This window comes from Gobio gobio (genome assembly GCF_949357685.1).
Source record: "Gobio gobio genome assembly, chromosome: 9".
Classification (NCBI taxonomy): domain Eukaryota; kingdom Metazoa; phylum Chordata; class Actinopteri; order Cypriniformes; family Gobionidae; genus Gobio; species Gobio gobio.
The window spans coordinates 42,566,067-42,586,167 of NC_137115.1; the positions used below are offsets into that span (position 1 = coordinate 42,566,067).

General features: G+C 41.3%; 1 protein-coding gene across 2 annotated transcripts in view; it reads left to right on the forward strand.

The window, feature by feature from the left end:
- Positions 1-20,101, forward strand: part of LOC307131750 (plasmanylethanolamine desaturase 1) — a 32,131-nt gene that overhangs the window by 3,560 nt on the left and 8,470 nt on the right. For both annotated transcript variants that reach the window (XM_079825591.1, XM_079825592.1), the window contains exons 3-4: positions 18,460-18,579; positions 18,723-18,814. In XM_079825591.1, coding sequence (XP_079681717.1) covers positions 18,460-18,579; positions 18,723-18,814 — 212 coding nt within the window. The remainder of the gene's footprint in view (positions 1-18,459; positions 18,580-18,722; positions 18,815-20,101) is intronic.

Below are 20,101 nucleotides of genomic sequence, written 5' to 3' on the forward strand. Positions count from 1 at the left end.
ATGATGCGACGGCAGCCATATTGCGCCAGAACGCCCACCACACACCAGCTGATTGGTGGAGAGGAAACAGAGTGATGAAGTCAATCGTATATGGGGATGATTAGGAGGCCATGATGAACAGGGGCCAATGGGCAAATTTGGCCAGGATGCCGGGGTTACACCCCTACTCTTTATCGAAGGACACCCTGGGATTTTTAATGACCAGGACCTTGGTTTAACACCTCATCCGAAGGATGTACTTGTTACAGTACAGTGTCCCCATCACTGTACTGGGGTGTTAGGACCCACACAGACCACAGGGTGACCATCCCCTGCTGGCCTCACTAACACCTCTACCAGCAGCTAACTGGTTTTCCCAGTTGGTCTCCCATTCAGGTACTGACCAGGCTCAGCCCTTCTTAGCTTCAGTGGGAAACCAGTCTTGGGCTACAGGGTGATCTGGCTGCTGGCATTACTGGATGAATTTGCGTTTTTGAACGAATCTCTTGAATGAATGATTCAATGACAAATACATTTTTCTAAGCCACTTGTCGCCCCCTACTGGCGTAATGATGTAATAAATACAATTGTTATTTGAAGCACCAAGTTACTTTTAAAAGGTAGGCTGGGTTTACCCAGCGATTTGATTTCACCCTGCAACTCAGTCTGGAAACCTGTACATTAATTTCTACTGCTTCTGTTACACTTTTGCGGGAACCAATCACAGACTGGGTTAGCCACCTGGCGCGCTATTGGCGGGTTTAACACGATGACGGATAGAGAAGCGATGGGACGTTGCCCGTTGATCACGCCTCTTGCGGTCTGATTGGTTGAAGGACTATACAATTGTGTACAGAGTCATTTAATTTATGCTCGTTTATCACGCCTCTTGTGCAGTAGAAAATACAGAGCAGACTCCCCAGACCAATGTTCAATCTTAAATTGAGCTTGGTCTGGTGATAGCCAGACAAAGACATTAGTGTTTATATCCGAACTATAAACTTTTATCTCAGTACTTTGTTATAATATTAATATTTGTAACACAGAAATGACAACACTGTGTTTCATACCTATACACGACAACTGCTCTCTCTGGGTCGACAGCGCCAAACCAGATCTGGTTGTTCGCTGTGATCGTACTTGTCAAATGTTTGAATAGACACAGGCGAATCCTTGTCATTTAAGGGGGTGTTTGAATCGAGATTGCGACCTTTGAACGATTAATCGTGCAGCTCTACATTGTGTTGTTCCCAGTTACTCTACATCTTCGACAAGCTGTGCTTTCCGTGATTTTTTTTTATTTGACCTGAGTCTGCTGTGGGGAGTCGGACACGGATCACCAAATAAACAAATTAATGCATGTTTCAGATTTGACTTCATTCCACTTTCGGCTTAATGGAAAACGGCTCCATCTCTGCACATCATGATCCGGATATCAGCAGTGTTAGGAAAAAGCCTTTAACCCCCAACCCCACCACCCCACACTCTCGCCCCCCCCAACTAAAACAAGATTTAGCAGGGAACATCCCCCTCCACTGTCCTCTAGCTCATTGTGTCATGGGATGCTTGTAGTTTGCAGCTGCAATTAAAACTACATCGATTTAACTCAAAATGCTATTAAGAATGATAATGACCACTTCATTTTCTTTGGCAATGCACCCAGCGCGTTAAGCACATGCTACCACCGGCACGTCCAGCATGTAAATTACTTGGCTATGTTGAGAATGTTTGAGAGAAGTTTTGCGAGGTTAATAAGATAATGTTGTGATGCGTCTCTCTGTGAATGGGGGGTTGGGTGGGATTGTGGATGGGATTTTTGGATGAGCTCAGTCGAGTTTAGTATCCACCAGCTGTGAGGTGCATGTCGTAGAGGCTTAACTGTGGGATTCTCAAGGAAAGTATGCTGGGATTGTTGTTTTGCTTGTGCTGAGGTTTGCATGCTGTTTGCAGTTGTAATTACCACACTTTCAAAGTTTATCGTCCATGACGTACAGGATTGTGGTTTTGGGGAAAAACAATATTTCATAGTATTGCAATATTTCGTTTCAAAGTGTGTACTGATATTCTCACGGAAAGAATATCAATTTTGGATAGACACTACAGTTCAAAAGTTTGGGGTCGGTAAGATTTTTGGTAAATTTTTTGATCAAAAATACAGTAAAACAGAAATATTGTGAAATATTAGTATAATTTAAAATAACTTTTTATATATATTTTTTAAAATGTAATTTATTCCTGTGATGGCAAAGCTGAATTTTCAGCAGCCATTATTCCACTCTTCAGTGTCATTATAATTCTTCGGACATCATTATAATTTTAATATGCTGATTTTGTACTGGTACTATGTTTCCATTCACACTTGCGATTTTTTTATTTTTTTTTATTTCTTTATTTATTTTTACTTGGAATATCACATAAAACATTTATGAATAAAGCACCGTTTCTATCCAGTAAGTCGAAGAAAACAAAATCATACCTTCCTGATAAACTGGTGCCAAATATCACTGAGAAAAATGAAATTTGCTGCAGTAGGAGAAGCCACTGGGGGTCTTTTTTCATATATAATAACTTGCGCCTCAGAGCACGCAGATGAAACGCAATAAACATGGTCATGTTAACTTGCTTTCGGAGGTGGATGTCTGCATTTTGGGAATGCAGTCGTGTAAGACAGTAATGGGAGGTAATTATACCAAACCACTTTGACAATAAACTTTGGCTAAGGCATTTCAGAATGACCAAAACAACATTTCAGATGCTGTGCAACGAGATCGGTCCCCTGGTTAGTCCAGTTATGTCGTCCCATCATGCAAAGTCACATGATAAATTTGGTAAATGTGTTTCTATCAGTTTATGCGCATGTTTTCTTACAGGATAAACAAAATCATCCTACTCAATTGAGCGTATTGTGTAGTTTTAGGATTTTCTTGACGTTTCCATTCAGTGTTTAAAAAAAGAAATTTTGATGTAAAGAACAGCATTAAATTTTTTGGGTAATATTATGCAGTAAATGTCTTCTTCATGGTCACTTTTGATCCATTTAATGCAACCTTGCTGAAAAGCAATTAGTTAATATAAATTCCTTTCTGAATTGATTTTGAATTGTTGTAGCAAACAGGACGAACAACTGCATTTCGAAAATGAATGTAAGGAAATAAAAATTAATTGAAATTCTCGTAAATACATGTAAATGTAATTTGTCGAACTGGAAAAGCAAGTTGTAAAAAACAAGAAAAAAAAATCTGAAAGTTTGGAGCTTAGTCCAGAAAGATGGGTAGACTGATTCTAATTCAATGTGGGCTGTGGCCAATATAATTCAAACTTCAATTCAGTGCATTTTGACCAAGACTTGGACCTTAGATTGTTTTGATTATTTATTTCCATGTGGCCGTATGAATATGTTTCCTAGCCTTTCACACCATAGAATGGTCGCCATGTGATTCCAAAATGGTGATGACTCATGCAGGGATCGAACCATCAACCTTGTGGTTACCATTCCTGAGCCTTTAAGTACACCACAGCATCCCCAACTGGTCTTGTCCATCTCTGGACCTTGTATTTTTCTTTTAATTCGATCCTATTTGCACAAAAAGTGCCATAGTCTCGGAATCCAATGGTTGGGTTACCCAAGAGACTCCTGACGGAATTCAACCAGCTTGAGCTGATGCTGAACTGCAGTCCATCTGGAGAGGCCATGGAGAGCAGAGGGTTGAGCCATAGAATATAATGTTAAGGATGCTAAAAGCAGACGCTCCGGAGGCTTGTCTGAGGGTGGTTTGTGCTTGCGCGTGTCTGAGATGAGGTGAGCGGGAATGGCGTTTGGAAGTGTTGAGGCTTACTGGTGAAAAGGAATTGATGAGGCTTCAGTCTGCTCAATGAAGCCTCCGGCTCATTACTGTAACCCCAGGACAGCGAAACAGCTGGACGCCTCTCCCCGCCATATGTCTGCGTGTCATGCACCACTGACTGCTCTTTGTGCTTCTTATCCCACTTTACAGATTCGCCGCAAAGTAAACAGGATTTACAGGCTACTTTCTGTTTCCCCCATCGCCTCTGCCAGCCGCCATGCTCTGGTTACCGATGCACTTGCCGTGTGTGTGTCTGTGTGTTTCAGAGAAAAAGAGATCAATATAGTATTACATTGCAAGATCTAGTTTCCTATGCAGTCAGCGATCTTGACTCCAATCGGTTAAGTCTGCTCCTTATTTGTGGCAGGCGGATGGCTTGACTACAGAAAAGCTTGAACCGTGCGGAAAGGGGAATGATACAGGGTTTAAACGGCTGGAATGCACTATAAACACACTGACCTACAAGTGCCAATGTGATTTTAAGCTTATCAGCCGTCAAACGCGGCGATATTTATTTATGGTAGCAATCCTGCAGATAAGCCAACAATGTGTCAACACTGCACACCAGTAGCGTTACTCTTGTGTCTGAATCCGTTCTGCCATAACAATCAACGATACATTCCTGCTCTACTTGCACCTTTGTGTTTGATGATTTTATATGCGTAATGGATTCGTCCAAATCCATTTAATGTGAAACTTTATGCAATTCAAGGACACTTGCATTTTTTCTTTCATCTTTCTGCATGGAAACAAAGTTGTATTTTCAAGGCACAGGGTTGATACAGTGAACGCTTTTGATGATGAATTCAAATAATCGCTGGATTTGCCTTCCAATCTTTAAAAATACTAATATTTATTTATACTTTTGTATGGGCAGAACGTCTGATGATCACAGAATGCTGTTTTCTGTATATCTGTTAGTAGAGATTTTTCACACCACTCTGCTATTGATATATGATCGATTTCAGAATATCCCACTGCTAAACCGCACATAAAAACTAAAATAACTATGGCTGATTGTTTTATTCTGGTCAGGTGGTTTCTTCCTGTCTAAGTGGGTAGTTCTGAGCCAGAATACATTGCATTGTATGTGGACCACTTGCAACAAACCGCTTGACACATTGCTTATCCAAAATAAAGGTGCAGTTTGATGACGTCTTGATTTCGCAGAGCTTTTATTATACTGCAGATGAACGCTTCTTTTTTTTCTTGTTATGCGTATGTGGGGTTTTATCATAAGATACATTTTTTTGTGTGTGTTGAAAGTTATATTGTAATGCTTCTCTGTGTGTTACTATGAGACACTTGTTGCACACTGCAGTAAGCTAGATTGATATAAGGCATGGTAAAACATGGTACTCGCAGTAAATCAAGAAAACGAGATTGAAACAATAAGACTAACTGTGTTGAGCTATATAACAAGGATTAGTTTTCTGTCGATGAATGTTTCCAAACAGTTGCTCATCTGTCTAATAAAACATAATATATTAAAGCATCTTTGGTCTTTCCATGGTTTCTACAAAATATAACAGAGGCTAACACTGGTATGATGTCATTAATAGGCGACGCACGGACACGGTCCGTGTCCTGGTTAAAATGTAGCTTTTTTTTCTCTGGATTTAAACATACTTGGAAACATTTGGGATAATCAGACACAAGTCAACAAAATATATAACATTGTTCTAGTGGTTTTTGGATATTTTTATCCAAAAATCTTACATATTGTGCCATTAAGTTACAAAACCCCTGAGTGATAAAAAATGCTTACAATTATAACTAAAGCCGCGTTTCCACCGCAGAAACTTTTCCCAGGAACTAGGAACTTTGGGGTAGTACTCGGTGTGTTTCGACCGCAGGAACCAGGGTCTAAATGAAGTTTTGAACTTTTTCAAAGTTCAGGAACTTTCGGGGGTGGGACTTGGGCGCTGAACATGCTGATTGGTTGAAATCACGCAGCATTTTATTTCAACCGGCATTTTTAAAAGTGTTTTGCGAGGTTCGTTCATTCTGCGTTCAGTAAATATCAGTCTTGCTCTTTCTGTCTGATGGCGCGCGTTCGTCTCAGCCATCTCACGGACAATGTCCGTAATAGCTGATAATAACATACGTTGTCTTATTTTAAATCTAGCTTTACGAGCTTTCAGAATACGCTCTAGTATCAGTGCTCGTCTCTTTTCCGCCGTTTTGTTAATGACCTCTTTTTTAAACCAATACATAACTACCAAAAGCAGCGCTGCTTGCATCTCCTTGTGATTGTTGCAGACAGAATCGCGCAAAAATGATTCCTGTCTGTCTCTGACTGGGAGGAGCAGCTGCGCGCAGTCCTACATCACCGGACTAATTTGCCTAATCTTCCCGGTTCTTTAGACCGCAGTGGAAACGCAGACAGTTGCAGATCTGGGGGGAAAAAAGTTCCTGGTACAAATTGTTCTGGGTAATTTCAGTGGAAACGCGGCTTAAGGGTTTTCTTAAAGGGTTAGAGAAATATATAAATATATTAAAGGGTTAGAGAATAATATGACGTAGCGCCGGCGTTCGGGAATCCATGGAATGCACACTTTAGCCCCATTTTGAGAACTACGACGAGACCTAAAGCACGATCAATGTAGAATCCAACAGCTTAGACACGCGCGTCTTCCTCTGCTTGTTAACAAATCGCCGTGTCCGAACGCCGGATCTGCGTAATATTCTCGAGCATGCGTCGTGGAGGCACACACGGAAGACAAGAACAAGTTGGATAAAGGTGTTATTTTGATTTTTTTTGCGCACAAAAACTATTGTCGTCGCATCGTAAAATTATTGTAGAGTCACTGTGGTGAGATGGACTTTGTATCAACGTTTTAAGTGCCTTTTATGGGTCTTGGGAGTGTAAATGTACTGAATGCCAATGGAGGCCTATCTGAAGCCTTTCTCAGCCATCAGCTTTCAACAAAAATATCTTCATTTGTGTTTCGAAGATGAACGGAGGTCTTACGGGTGTCGAACGACATGAGGGTAAGTAATAAATGACAGAATTTTCATTTTTGGGTGAACTAACCCTTTAAGTTGAAGGGTTTGTTGCAAATGAGCACAGAACTTCTGCGAAAGGCTACACTACGTCTGACTTCTTGAAATCCAGCTGTTTGCCTTTCTTGTCATTTTAGTTGGTGACATCTTGACCTTGATCCGTCTGAGGGCATCTGGTGGCCCTGGAAATGGAAATGTACTGAAGAAATTCACACCGAGTGCCTTTAGGTGGCAGGTGCTGTGTCCACCTCTAACCCTGTGATCTTAGGTTCACTCCCCTATCACTCTCTCTCTTGTTAATCTAATCTCTGACTGACTCTGAATGCCGTCGCTATTCCTCTATCCATGATGTAAGGGAAGTGAAAGTAGCTCTAATAAGAATTGTTAGGGAACAACAGTCTAGGACCCAAGATTGATAGATCAAATAGATAGTCATAGTAAATTTCCACACATGGTCAGTTAATCAGATGCACGTCTCCATAGATCACTTGTTGACGCTTTCACCCCGGAATTAGGTACGTAGTGACCTTCCAGGTCTGGAACAGGTGCCAGCTTGTCCCGAAAACAAGTCCAGCCATCTCCTAGGATGCCCATAATTCACCTCCAATACTGATCTGTAACACAGAATGCTAGCGCACATACACAGATACACAGCTTCTTCAAGGTTGGAGCTCCAGCTGTGACCAGAAAGTTTCCCAAAACATACTGATAACATTTGCTTTCTCTCTAGAGATACTGACAGTATGCACCATTATTCTCTATTGACGGAAGATCATTTTATATAAATATAAAATGTATGAAATATAATATGAAATAAATGTAAATAAAAACATAATTAAGTGAAAAGGAATTAAACCAAATACAGACTTAAGAGAAAAATCAAACTAGAAGAAATCATTAAAATCATCTTAATATGTAGGAGGATAAATATTGATTAAGACTATGATTATAAATTTCATTAGGATATATATGTATATTGAAGCGGCCATGGATTTCAGAATCCACCCCTTTCAGTATTTGGACACTTTTTTTATAATTATTAAAACCAAGTGGCAAACAAACAAATAATTCTACATATTTCAACGCAACTTTTCGACATCACATAACTTTTCGGAGGCAATTTGACACCTGGTTTGACATTTGTTATCTAACGCCATTAATGTAACTTGTAATGTACTTTGAAGCAGGTAAATTGTGACCCTTTTTTGAGAGCTGGTGTCTCTCCTTATCTGATCTTAGATCTATTGGCTGGAGAGTGAGTTAGAAATCCTTTTGCGAAAGACACAGTGAAGTTTATTTCCGTTGTTTCTCACCCATAAATAGTGAGTTAGCAACTGCGCCATTGCAACATTTTCTTGTAAGAAATAAAAGTTACAAGGAAGCCTGAGCCAAAAGGAAGCAGTTGATCTTTCAGCTTGCTGCCTTGTAGGCAAATTCTCCGGTCTGTGGCGCAGGGCCAGGGGTGTGTGCTACAGTACAAAGAGGAGAGCGGGCCGTGGAGTAGAATGAGACACCAGACACGTCTGCTTGACACTGAGCATAACCCTGCCTTCAGTCCTGCTGCACCACATACTCTTTTACACATCCGAACAAACCCACAATCCTTCTTCTGTTCGCCTCATCATTCTGAGGAAATCTTTCTTTGCACAGTACTAGTATGTGCTTTTAATAGATCGTAAATCCATTGGTTAAATTTGAGTCATTTCTTAGAATATACTTAATTTTAACAAATAAATACTTAAAATATACATAATTCCTGGCTACTGAGATCTGAATTAGAAGTAAGCCTCAACACTAGATTTATGAATTAATTAATGAAAGAATATGCAAAAGTTTGCGGTCTGTGAGAGAGAATTTAAAAAAAAAATCAATAAGTGCAATAATCAATAACAGCTCTGAAAGTTAATCTGTGCATTTGAATATTTAAAAATGGTTTGTTGTGATCTTGAAAGACTGGTGCAAACCCCTGGTCACTGTATGTTAAAGAGCACCTTCGCAGAGGAAAGAGAACCATACGTGTTTGAAACAACATGGTGAATAAATAGTCCCAAGTTACTACAGTCAAGTTGAATTTTTTTATGGTGATCGGTAAAAGTCCAAAAGCAAAAACTGCAATAGATTTAAACAGTCATGACAAAGTCACAAAAAAAAAAGAGTGTAACTCCTTTTTTCCAAGAAGTAGCAAAACATTTAGACTAGTCAATTCTTAAATTACAACCTGGTTCTTACAGATTCTGCCCTCTCTGTGGCAAACTGCAGACTCTGGCTAATGGTCTGTGCAGTCTGATGACCGCAGTTTTTCTTGCTAAAGCTGCTGGATGCAGCTTTCACTGATTTAGAGAGCTGAACACCTCTGGGTGCGCAGCTAGTCTAATCTCACAGTCGCTCTCTGACTGCAGAACTATTGCATTTCTAACTCAGTTCCTCTTGAAGTTTATTCATACTGGCCCAATCAAACACTTAATGTTCCCTACCATGTCGTCTTATTATCCTCGACCCACTGTCAGGCCAACACTGCCCCCTGGCAGCACCAGAATCCAATCTTTAATGCTCCTTCTTTTCTTTCTACATGTGCTTTTTGAGTCTCCTTACTCAGTGGAGCCTGACCTGCTATATAATTTATCCCACCTTCCCGTCGAAGTCATGCCACATTGACCCCGGCGTGCCCGCTGAGTGCTCCTGGCTCTTGAACGCTGACCATGGGGTCAAAAGGTCACGGGTTCAAGGTTCTAAACGGCTAGCCTATGGCTGTACACCTTGTGACCTCAGTGACCGGGGCCGTCGCTCCATTGCTATATGTAACGTAAAACATATACTGTTGTGTTGCTTTAGCTTTCACTGCGCCACTCTGTCCAGCATGAACTGCTCACCGGCAGCGTAAACAAAAGCCAAGTGGGCTCTCGAGGGGAAAGAGGGAGAAAAGAAAAGAGAGGGAGACGGAGAGACGAGGAGGAGGGGAACCTGGCTACCTGCAACCTCTCCTGCTGGGCTTCTCAATTATACACACACCAGGGCAGCTAAATGCATTAGGACCTCAGCTGTATACATGATACAAAACTGGATTCACACACACACACACACCTGAGCATTTTGGGGATGGGGGGTGGGGGGGTCAAATGCGGCAGGATGTTACCGGCGCATACGGAAAATAGTCTCTTTTGCATGCCTACACACACCTAGAAGCGTGCCAGGGCGCCTAAATACATTTGGACTGGAACCACACAGCCTGTTATTAATATTTGATGGAGTTCTCCATCAGCTTTCTGTGTGAATTCAGGTGGTTTGTGGCAGTTGGGGACGGGGACAGTGGGTGAGCCGTATAATTACTATTATCTAAATTCCATTTCTGAACGCGGCCCTTCCCGCGCCGTCCTCAATCAGCGCTGTATTTAGTATGGAGTTCTCGGTGAAGTGGCTCCGCTGTGAATTTTCAATATTTAAAATCCACTCTCTGCATTTTAATCCCCCTCTCCCTTATTAATGAATTTCAATCTAAAGGCCATAAACCTGCTTAAGTCTTTGCGTTCCCGAGGTCAACGGTCCGGACTCTAGTCCATATCGTAAAAATGTGCGAAATATGATTTTTAGCTTATGGTATGGCGTGTTTTCGTTCAATCTGTCTGTCCTGACTGATTGCATACAACCTCTTGCCGTGACCTTCAGCGCCTGTCACTCTAGAGATTTTTGTAGATATTAAAAGGTGTGTGTGTGTGTGTGTGTGTGTGTGTGTGTGTGTGTGTGTGTGTGTGTGTGTGTGTGTGTGTGTGTGTGTGTGTGTGTGTGTGTGTGTGTGTGTGTGTGTGTGTGTGTGTGTGTGTGTGTGTGTGTGTGTGTGTGTGTGTGTGTGTGTGTGTGTGTGTGTGTGTGTGTGTGTGTGTGTGTGTGTGTGTGTGTGTGTGTGTGTGTGTGTGTGTGTGTGTGTGTGTGTGTGTGTGTGTGTGTGTGTGTGTGTGTGGTCTCAGGGGTCTGTCATCTGTGGTCCTTATCAGGGTCGGTCTGACTGGGTACACAGACAGAAACATAAATGTCTACCTATCTCTCTCTTAAAAACATGGGGGTAACCAACCAGTAAGAATGGGAACTAGGACCAGTTCTTTAAAAAAGGACTGAAGAGATATTTAAAAATATATATTTTGTTATATGACGTCATGTAATGATTCTTTGATAACTAGAAAGTTGACTTTCTAACTTTTGTAACCTTATAAATGTATAATGTAATGTTCTTACAAAAAAATCTTACTGACCCCAAACTTTTGAACGGTAGTGTGTTATCTGAACACTGTACTATGTATTGAATCTCCAGTTTCACACTGTAAAAAAAGTTGCAAGTACAATCAACTTGGATGTTTGTCATTTCAACTTAAATTGCATTAAACTGATTTAAAAATGGGTTGAATTTTGTATAACTTAAAGTAAAAAATTGCTTAACTTTATTTTGATGAGTTTGTCAAACTTATTGATCATATATAATTTTGGACCCACTTTATATTAGGTGGCCTTAACTACTATGTACTAACATTTTAATTAATAATTTGATACAATGCACTTATTGTGTACATACATGTCTTTACATTGTACTTACATTTAAAAAAAATACCTGCATGTAATTACATCTGTAATTAATTTCTGTAGTTACATTTGTAATTACACAGTTGACCCTTCCCTTACACCTAACCCTACCCTTAAACTTACCCATACCACCACACCTGTCCCTAACCCTACCCATATCCCACCTCAATATCAGCAAAGGTGTTTTGCAATACAATTTGAACACAGTAAGTGCATTGTACTTATTTTTTGATGTAAGTACATGGTATTTAAGGCCACCTAATATAAAGTGGAGCCAACAACACTTCAGCTTATGATTCTTATTTAGTGGGGGTCATTTTTTAGGATTCTTTACCTAACTGAAGTCTCTGAGATCCTGACACCTTGCACTTCTGGAGACTCCAGGTAGGTTGCAGCTCTGGAAAATGGTGGCGCTGGAGACTAAAGGGTTCCTGATGGTTTCACCCTTAATTCTTCACCTTAATTCTTAATTCTTTTGCGGTTAATAGGTGTCTTTTCTCCGCCACATGTTTTTGTCTGACCCTGCTGACCCAACGAGCATTTCACTGTCCAATGGTCATGCCTTAACTGCAATGTCTAGCATTGCATTAGTATTGAATCCTTCTCATGGGCATTTAATAATTTTTGACTTTTCAGTCTGAGTTAAATCTCTTTTTTGGCTCAATTTATCTGTAAAAGAAAACATGCCTAATAATTCTGCACACCTGAATATAAGGTGTTTTTCATTTCCAGCCTTCATGAACAATTATATATCACTTATACATTATTAAATACTAAATTAATAGTAGTTATTAGGATTACTGTGGTTTGGAATTGGTCAAATGTGCCTGGAAAAAAAATATGATCAGAAAATCAACGTGCCTAATAATTCTGCACTCCCTGTAAATTGAGTGCAATAAGAGAGAAAAGCAGTCATAGAGAAATCATAAAAAGACGATAAATGGACTACTACTTTCTATTGCTTCATCTTTTCCGGTTGCACTCAACAAAACTACCAGTGTAGACTCATTTGTCTTCAAGGAATCTGAGTCACAAATGTTTGATTATGATTCACGTGACGTCCTTAATAATGAACTTTTGTCACTAGTGGTGAACTTTGTGTGTGTGTGTGTGTGTGTGTGTGTGTGTGTGTGTGTGTGTGTGTGTGTGTGTGTGTGTGTGTGTGTGTGTGTGTCTGCTGTATCAAAAAAACCTGTCAGTCCTCGCATACTTGGCTGTTAAAAAAAAAAAAAAAAAACTGCATTATATGGCACAAAGTGTGTGTGTGTCTGGGTACATGTGTTAGCGTGTGTGTCCCAGGTTGAGTTGTCCACTGAGAACAGATGAAAGCAACAAGGCCTGTGACTGATCCATTTGTCCTGATCAGGGGAATTCTACCTCCCTCTCTCTCACTCTCTTTCTCTTTCTCTCGCCATGCGTGACCCAGTTTTCCTGTCTCTCCCTTCTTTCCCAAAGTCCCCTCTGAAGACAGGCCTATAGAGAGCTGGCAAGGGGACAATGTGTGTGTGCGTCTGTGCCATTAAGTATCCCGCTAAATATAATTGTGTGTGCTAATATGAGGTTCATTTTCCTGGCCAGCATTTGATGTTCCTAAATCAATACCGTTTCCTTTTTGCCCACATGTAGATGCCCTTGGCATTGTTAGGGGGGAGGTGAAGTGGGGTAGAGAATGGCTCAGTCATGGCATGTTGGCAGGACTTTGTGGCGTGGCCGGCCCTCTGAAAGGCTGCTATTCTGAGTCTGTGAGTTGCTTTTTGTCTGCCTCTCCGGAGGAGGTGAGAGCCGTTCTTTCAGTGCCGCGGCTGCGCTGAGAACAGAGGGGCCCGCGCACCACCGCAGCCCCATCAGGAGAGCCCGCCGAAGAAAAGAGCCCTTTGTTCGTCGAGGATAGAGACAGAAAAAACACCCATCTCTCCACAGCACAAACAACACGTACTGTTCACACTGCTGACTTCTGCTTGCTTGACAGGTGATAAACCGCCACCACGCCCTCCGCACCCCACCTCTTTTAATCTGCACTCACCCCGTCTCAGCACGGGACCTTAGCACCCTATCAGACGTCCCATCAGCCTGTAAAAGTTTTTCTATCCTCATTTATTACAGGATTAGTTCATCAAAAAATGAAAACGTTAGCTCACCCTCATATAATTGCAAAACTGGGTTGACTTTCAGAAGGTCACAAAAGGGGACGTTTTTAATAATGTGACTGGCTGTTCTTTTGGACCGTTACAGTCAACGGGGTGGAGATATTTTAAGCGTCAAAATGATTCAGAACTATCATAAAAGTGATCTTAAATGATTTGTGCACTTTATATTGGTGTGATTTGACCTCAAGTAGTTATTTACTGATGATCATTCAGCAACCAGGTTGATATTGAATCTGTGAACCTAACTTGAGAACTGAATCATTCAGACCAGTGTTAACGGGATCAGCTAGCACAGATGTTCATATTTTTAGTGGATAACGACTTAAATTCTGGTCTGTTCATCACACACAGCTATTATATTTCTTCAGAAGACCTGCACATATTATTTTATGATACTTGAATGGTTGTTTTTGTCTTTTTTGGAGCTTGACAGTCCCTTTCACGCAATGTCATTACAGGAAAGAAAGTTTAGGGTGAGTAAATGATCATATTTTGGTAAATGATCCATTTGAAACAGTATTTTTTCATTTACAGAAGCGTGACGTTGAACAAAATGGCTTACACAGGAAAGATTCACTACGTTTTTCACCTTAAGCTATGTAACCAGGCTTGCGTGCATAAGCATGTGGAACTCGGTGAAACTCGAGGATGGACGACGGCATATTACAACCTGCCGCAGAAACTTGCGCACATTTTGACAGAGTGAGGGAGCTAGAACGCCATTAGCATTCACGGACGTTGTTTGGCACTCTAGCCGCCCCTCTGCGTCGAATCAGGCGTCGTTGATTAATTTCAGCCTATTAGCACCCCCTACCCTCCCCCCGCCCCTCCCAGGTTAATTCCCCACGCCAGCGAGCAGGAAAGGGGGCTGCGGGTGTGAGCGATGGTGCAGGGGGTTGCAGGGGAGCACGTTGTTGTCAGGACTGTATTAATGAGCGCGCGGCTCAGGTCTCGTGGACAGGGGGACGGTGTTCCTGGCTGCGTACGGCGACGGCGGCTCTGTCGAGGCCTGGCCTAGATTCTGCCCTCACCGGGGAGCAGGAGGATCCAAGGACTGACGCTGATCACCTGACAGCGGCCCCACTGCTGCGAGAGTGTGTGTACGCACATGTCTGTGTGTGAGAAAGAAAAAAGGCAGTTAAGAGAGGAGGCAAGTGCTTGAGTGGGTAAATGTTTTAATTTCAGGTTTTCTGTCTCTGAATAATTTTGGAAGTTCTCAGAGATGGTGTCATGTGAAGTGTTAAACAGCGGTAGATATTTTCCCACTTTTCCTTTCCGTGATATTCCGTAATAAGAGCGGTAATATTGTTCCTCTAGAAAAATCATTACTGTAACAGCGCTTGCTTGCAAACCTCGTTCAGATTTCGACACCCCATCCGAGGCTGCTGTGATATTGTTGTAAAGAAAGTGGCTCAATGTCTAGTTTTGGTCTCTCGCAGTCACACCTGGATGTACTGCACCTGGACTCCCTCATCCCTCCACTTCCTGTTGAGCTACCACATGTAGTCAAAATACATTGTGCCATCAGAAAATGAATATGGGCTTTATAACAACCAGCCTGGATCATCTGTGCTCTTCTTATTATATTCATTGGTATATTAAAACGCATGCCTTTTTATGTTCATTTTTAATTTGTGTTTACTTTGTACTGTACATGGACATGAGTCAGAATTTGAGTTTTATTGTTTTCCTCCCCCTGATGGTCTATTTAGATTGTTACAGTATATTAGTCATGGTACACTTGTACAGTAAAATCACCATGCCTCACTGAATCTACAGCACCACAGAAAAAGAATTCACATTTTACCTTCGTTGTAGCTTCAAATTGGTAATACTTTACACAAAGGTTCAATTTGTGAGTAAGTACACTAGTCACACTGGGAGTTTATGAGAGACAATAAAAACACAAGAATAGAAAGATCTGTTGTCTTTATTCAGGCATTATTTTTCAGTAAATAAAAAATAAGGTTTAGTCCGTGGACTGTAAAACATGTATTTTATCAGGACAAACTTTGAAGGACTTTTTTGAGATGGACGGTTTTAACAAGTACAATTAAAGATTTTTTTGTTTTTGTATATATAAAATTGTTTATTCTTTTTCCCCCCTCTAAGTTGAATGTTTGTTTTTATTGTATTTTGAATTCATTGAATGTTGATTCTGTATCGCTGTGAAACAGCCTGTGAAGCTGATGTATCAATAGTGTTACTATTACTGCTATTTACAATAAGGTTTAATTTGTTAACATTAGTTAATGTGATAAGTAGCATGAAATAACGCCAGTGACGAATTGATTTCTCTTTTGCGTCTTCTTGCTCTTTAATCTTTTAAAACCACATTAAAATGCACATAGAAATCGATGAGTGGAATCTAAATTTTCCAATTCCTGAATCCTGACCTTGATTATCCGATTCCAGAATTGGAATGGATTTTTGTTTCTCAACCCTACTCTGCTCTGCTGAAGCAGGTTGGATATAAACTTTGCAGGACAGTGGGTCTCCAGGAGCCGGGTTAAAGACCTCTGTATTCACATTATTTAATGTATTGTGAAAGAATTAAACATGCTAAAACTTGTCCCATTACAAAACTTTTAGAGGGCAACAAAACGTAATAGGTAATCAACGGCAGTTCACATCAACCACGGATTGTACAATGGTTCATTTTTATTTCATTTTAGTCCCAACATTTGGTTTCATGGTGTGCAACCGACAGCTTTCAAACTAATCCAGCAATCAACTTTACAGTCTATTGAAATGAGGTCTGCACCAAAACCTGGATTGATCACAGGGTGCATTGTGGGATACAGTCTGTTCGGTTAAGGATGCCATAGGTTGGTGCTCTCATAACGGTGCGAGATTTAATGCAGGCTTGTGAGTGCATTATAAGAACCGTGGTCCATCGTTCAGGCACACAGTGTTGGCTGGCCCACTGAGGTGCTATAAATAGCTGTCATCAATATCTTCTTCTCAACCTCCTCACGTTCCCAATCCACTCAGGACGGCTCCTCTAATGGCATTAAATTTTCAAAAGAGCTGAGTCCACTGCGCCTCTCCGTGCCCACATCCGCCCAACAGGAGAGCGAAGGAGAGAGCGATGGAACGAGAAGAAAGAGTCACAGTAAGAGAACTAAAGACTCAGATGTGGTAGAATGCACATACTGAAGATGGATACTGAATATGCAAGCTTTTAAAAATGGAGATTGAATGTAGGCTGTGGAGAGATGGGGACATGTAGATGTGGCCAGTGTCCATATAGACTAATTCTCTACTCTGTTGTGAATAATGCATTAGCACTTTAATCATCCTCCACGGCCGCCCGCCGCGCCACGCCGCTGTCATGGTGGTCCGAACAGTGCCCGTTGTGGCCCCTCCATCGATGCCCTCTGCCCTGACCTGGGACGTTTAGCAGTGTCAGGCAAACGCACCATCGCAAGAGATCCTGACCCTCGCCTCTGCCTACAACTTGTCCTAGTCTAATCGATTACTCCTGAGCATGCAAGATAATGGGACACACACACACGGTTACACACGTTCGGCTTGTCTCCTGTCCGCCGACCCCCATGACCTTTTCTGCTTTTGAGAGATGTCGGTTCGCTGCTGTCTGTGACCTCGCAGTGGGCACTGTAGTTAAATATACTGTTACTAAGGAGAATTAATAACATTCAAGGGATACTTATCTATCTTTTTAGTTTCATTTTTTTCCCCCTAAAAGGAACACTCCACTATTTTTGAAAATAGGCTCATTTTCCAACTCCCCTAGAGTTAAACAGTTGAGTTTTACCGTTTTCGAATCCATTCAGCCGATCTCTGGGTCTGGAGGTAGCACTTTCGAGTTTCGATATTTTTCCTATTTAAAACTTTACTCTTCTAAGACTGACAGAAAATGTAAAGTTGCGATTTTTTTCTAGGCTGATATGGCTAGGAACTATACTCTCAATCCTGCATATTAATCAAGGAACTTTGCTGCCGTACCATGGGTGCAGCAGGCGCAATGATATTACGCAGTGCCTGAAAATAGTCCCCAGCTAGGTAACTTCCAACGTGACCGGCACAAAGTTTGTGTAGTTGCAGGTATTCCGGTTCAAATAGATACGGTTCAGGATCTGCACCAAAGTAAATATCTTCTGAATCATCTCTCACAAATGTCTCCATGGTTACAAGGCACGCTCCTTGTGCAAGCAGGTTGTCACGTTGGTTATGTTGACGGAAGTTAGCCTATTTTCAGGCGCTGCGTAATATCATTGCGCCACTGCACCCATGGACTGGCAGCAAAGTTCCTTGATTATTACGCAGGAATGAGAGTATAGTTCCTAGCCATATCGGCCTAGAAAATCGCAACTTTTCATTTTCCATCGGTCTTAGTACACGATGTAACTACAGAAGGGTCAAGTTTTAAATAGGAAAAATATTGAAACTCTTGTCATTTTTTGCGCGAGATGCTAACGGTCTAATCAGATTCAATGATCTATGCTAAGCTATGCTAAAAGTGCTACCGCCAGACCCGGAGATCGGCTAAATGGATTTGAAAACGGTAAAACTCAACTGTTTAACTCTAAGGAAGTTGAAAATGAGCCTATTTTCAAAACTAGTGGAGTGTTCCTTTAACTCCTGATGGGATGGGTCATTATGGTCGACTACTTGGTTGTCTTTTTACCATTCTGTTGTATCTTGTACTCCTTTTTTACTTTTTACAAAGTTGTTTTACTACTTCATTGACTACTTATTAAAAAAAAAACTTAAAGACAAATTATTATCAGACTCCAAATATTTTGTTATCCTACCTATGTTGTTGAAATAAAATGTAATAACTTGATTTATCCATATCACGTATACATTTTGTTTCTTCTTTTTTCTTCTTCTTTTTAGTGCTAATCAAAAGATTCGCTCATGTACCTTTGTGTTTGTTATCCCTGTAGGAAAGCGGCTGCAGGAGTGGATATGTGTGGTTCTGTGCCTCTCACTCTTCATTGTAAACCTCTTCTTCCTCCTCCTCAACTTCTCCACGGTGCACATCTACAAAATCATCTTTGGCATCGGTAAGTCTCACATTCTTTGTCACCTTTCTGTTCATGTGTTTCCTTTGAAACCCATTAGTTGTAGTGGATGTTATTTTGCCATGTCATGGTCACCTTTATTTCAGTACTCACTAAATTCAACCCCTTTCTTTTTTCTCTCAAAGTGACTGGTATTGTGACGGCAGACTTTGCGTCTGGGATGGTACATTGGGGAGCTGATACATGGGGTTCAGTGGACCTCCCAATAATTGGGAAGGTAAGAACCAAGGCCTGTGCATTAAATCAGAACTTCAGACGCATATCTGGGCATAACTGTCCCTATACTGTGATTCGACTGTAGGTATGTGGGCACGTTTAGGTACAATGGCACCATGTTTCTGGCACACATGCATTGCCCACACACTCATATGCACAGTGTGGTCTCTAAGCGTAGTATCTTGTTTGATTTTAACAAATTACCCTGTTTAATTTTCATATCAGCTTTTGCTCTATTGGCCTGTTGTGGTTTACCAGGCTCAAAAACGGCGAGTGTGAAATGCCATCTCCACCCTGGGGATTTCAGCCCTTCCTGCTTTCCTGGAGCGCCACATCTTAACCCCACCCACTCTCAACCCCAAAGGGTGCTGGAGATACTCAGGAGGGTTGCATTAATGCATGGTACGGTCGCACTCTCCTTGCCCAATCAGAGAAAAGGTCACCCCCTCGCTGTCCAATTAAAAAGCAGCCGACACTTGCTTTCTGTGTCGGACAAGTAGGGGCAATGAATCTGGGAGCATTTATGTGTTTTTGTGCTGACGGGGGTCATTGTGCTATTATGTGGAAGGGGGCAGTAGACTGGCAGTGGAAAAATGGCTAACCTAAGCTTAATCTGGTCCCGTGTGCCAATTATTAGGCTACTTCTGAAAATATGGAGTGTTAAATTTGATTACTGTGAGAGGAAATTACAAGTATACAGGTTTAGCAATGATCAGAACACACCTGACAATGAGTGTGACCGTGACATTTTTAGTTTGAGGCCTGTCCTTTGAGGAACACCAATTTTTTCCTATTGTTCTCTGGCTGATGTGCACTGCATAGAGATGGTCCGGTGTGACGCTTTACACTGTGCAACACCAAATAGTCTGCTATAGAATATTACAATTCTTTATTGTCGCATCTAAATAAAAATAAACCCCTAAAATCAAGTTTTAAAGATTTACTAAAGATTACTTTTTAAAGATTAACTTTTAAGGAGTGTTAGATGATAGAAAAGGCAATTAAAATGAATATAATAAGCGCTTACAATTAAATATTGTATATTTTGGTCATATTGCCCACATGCTTCTATAAAGGTGGCTGTGTTTACATGCTGCTCATTGAGGCCCTGAGTTGTCCTACATGGCCAAGACTTTGAGACCGAGAGCAGGTTTGTAGAGATAAGGTCATCGGAACGGCCCGTCCGGCTACCGCAGAGGTGCCCGCGTTGTCTCGCTTTCATCATTGTCCGTCTGTGCTGTAAAACGGCTCGGCCACACCTCCCCACCGTGAAGGGGTTTCCACTCGG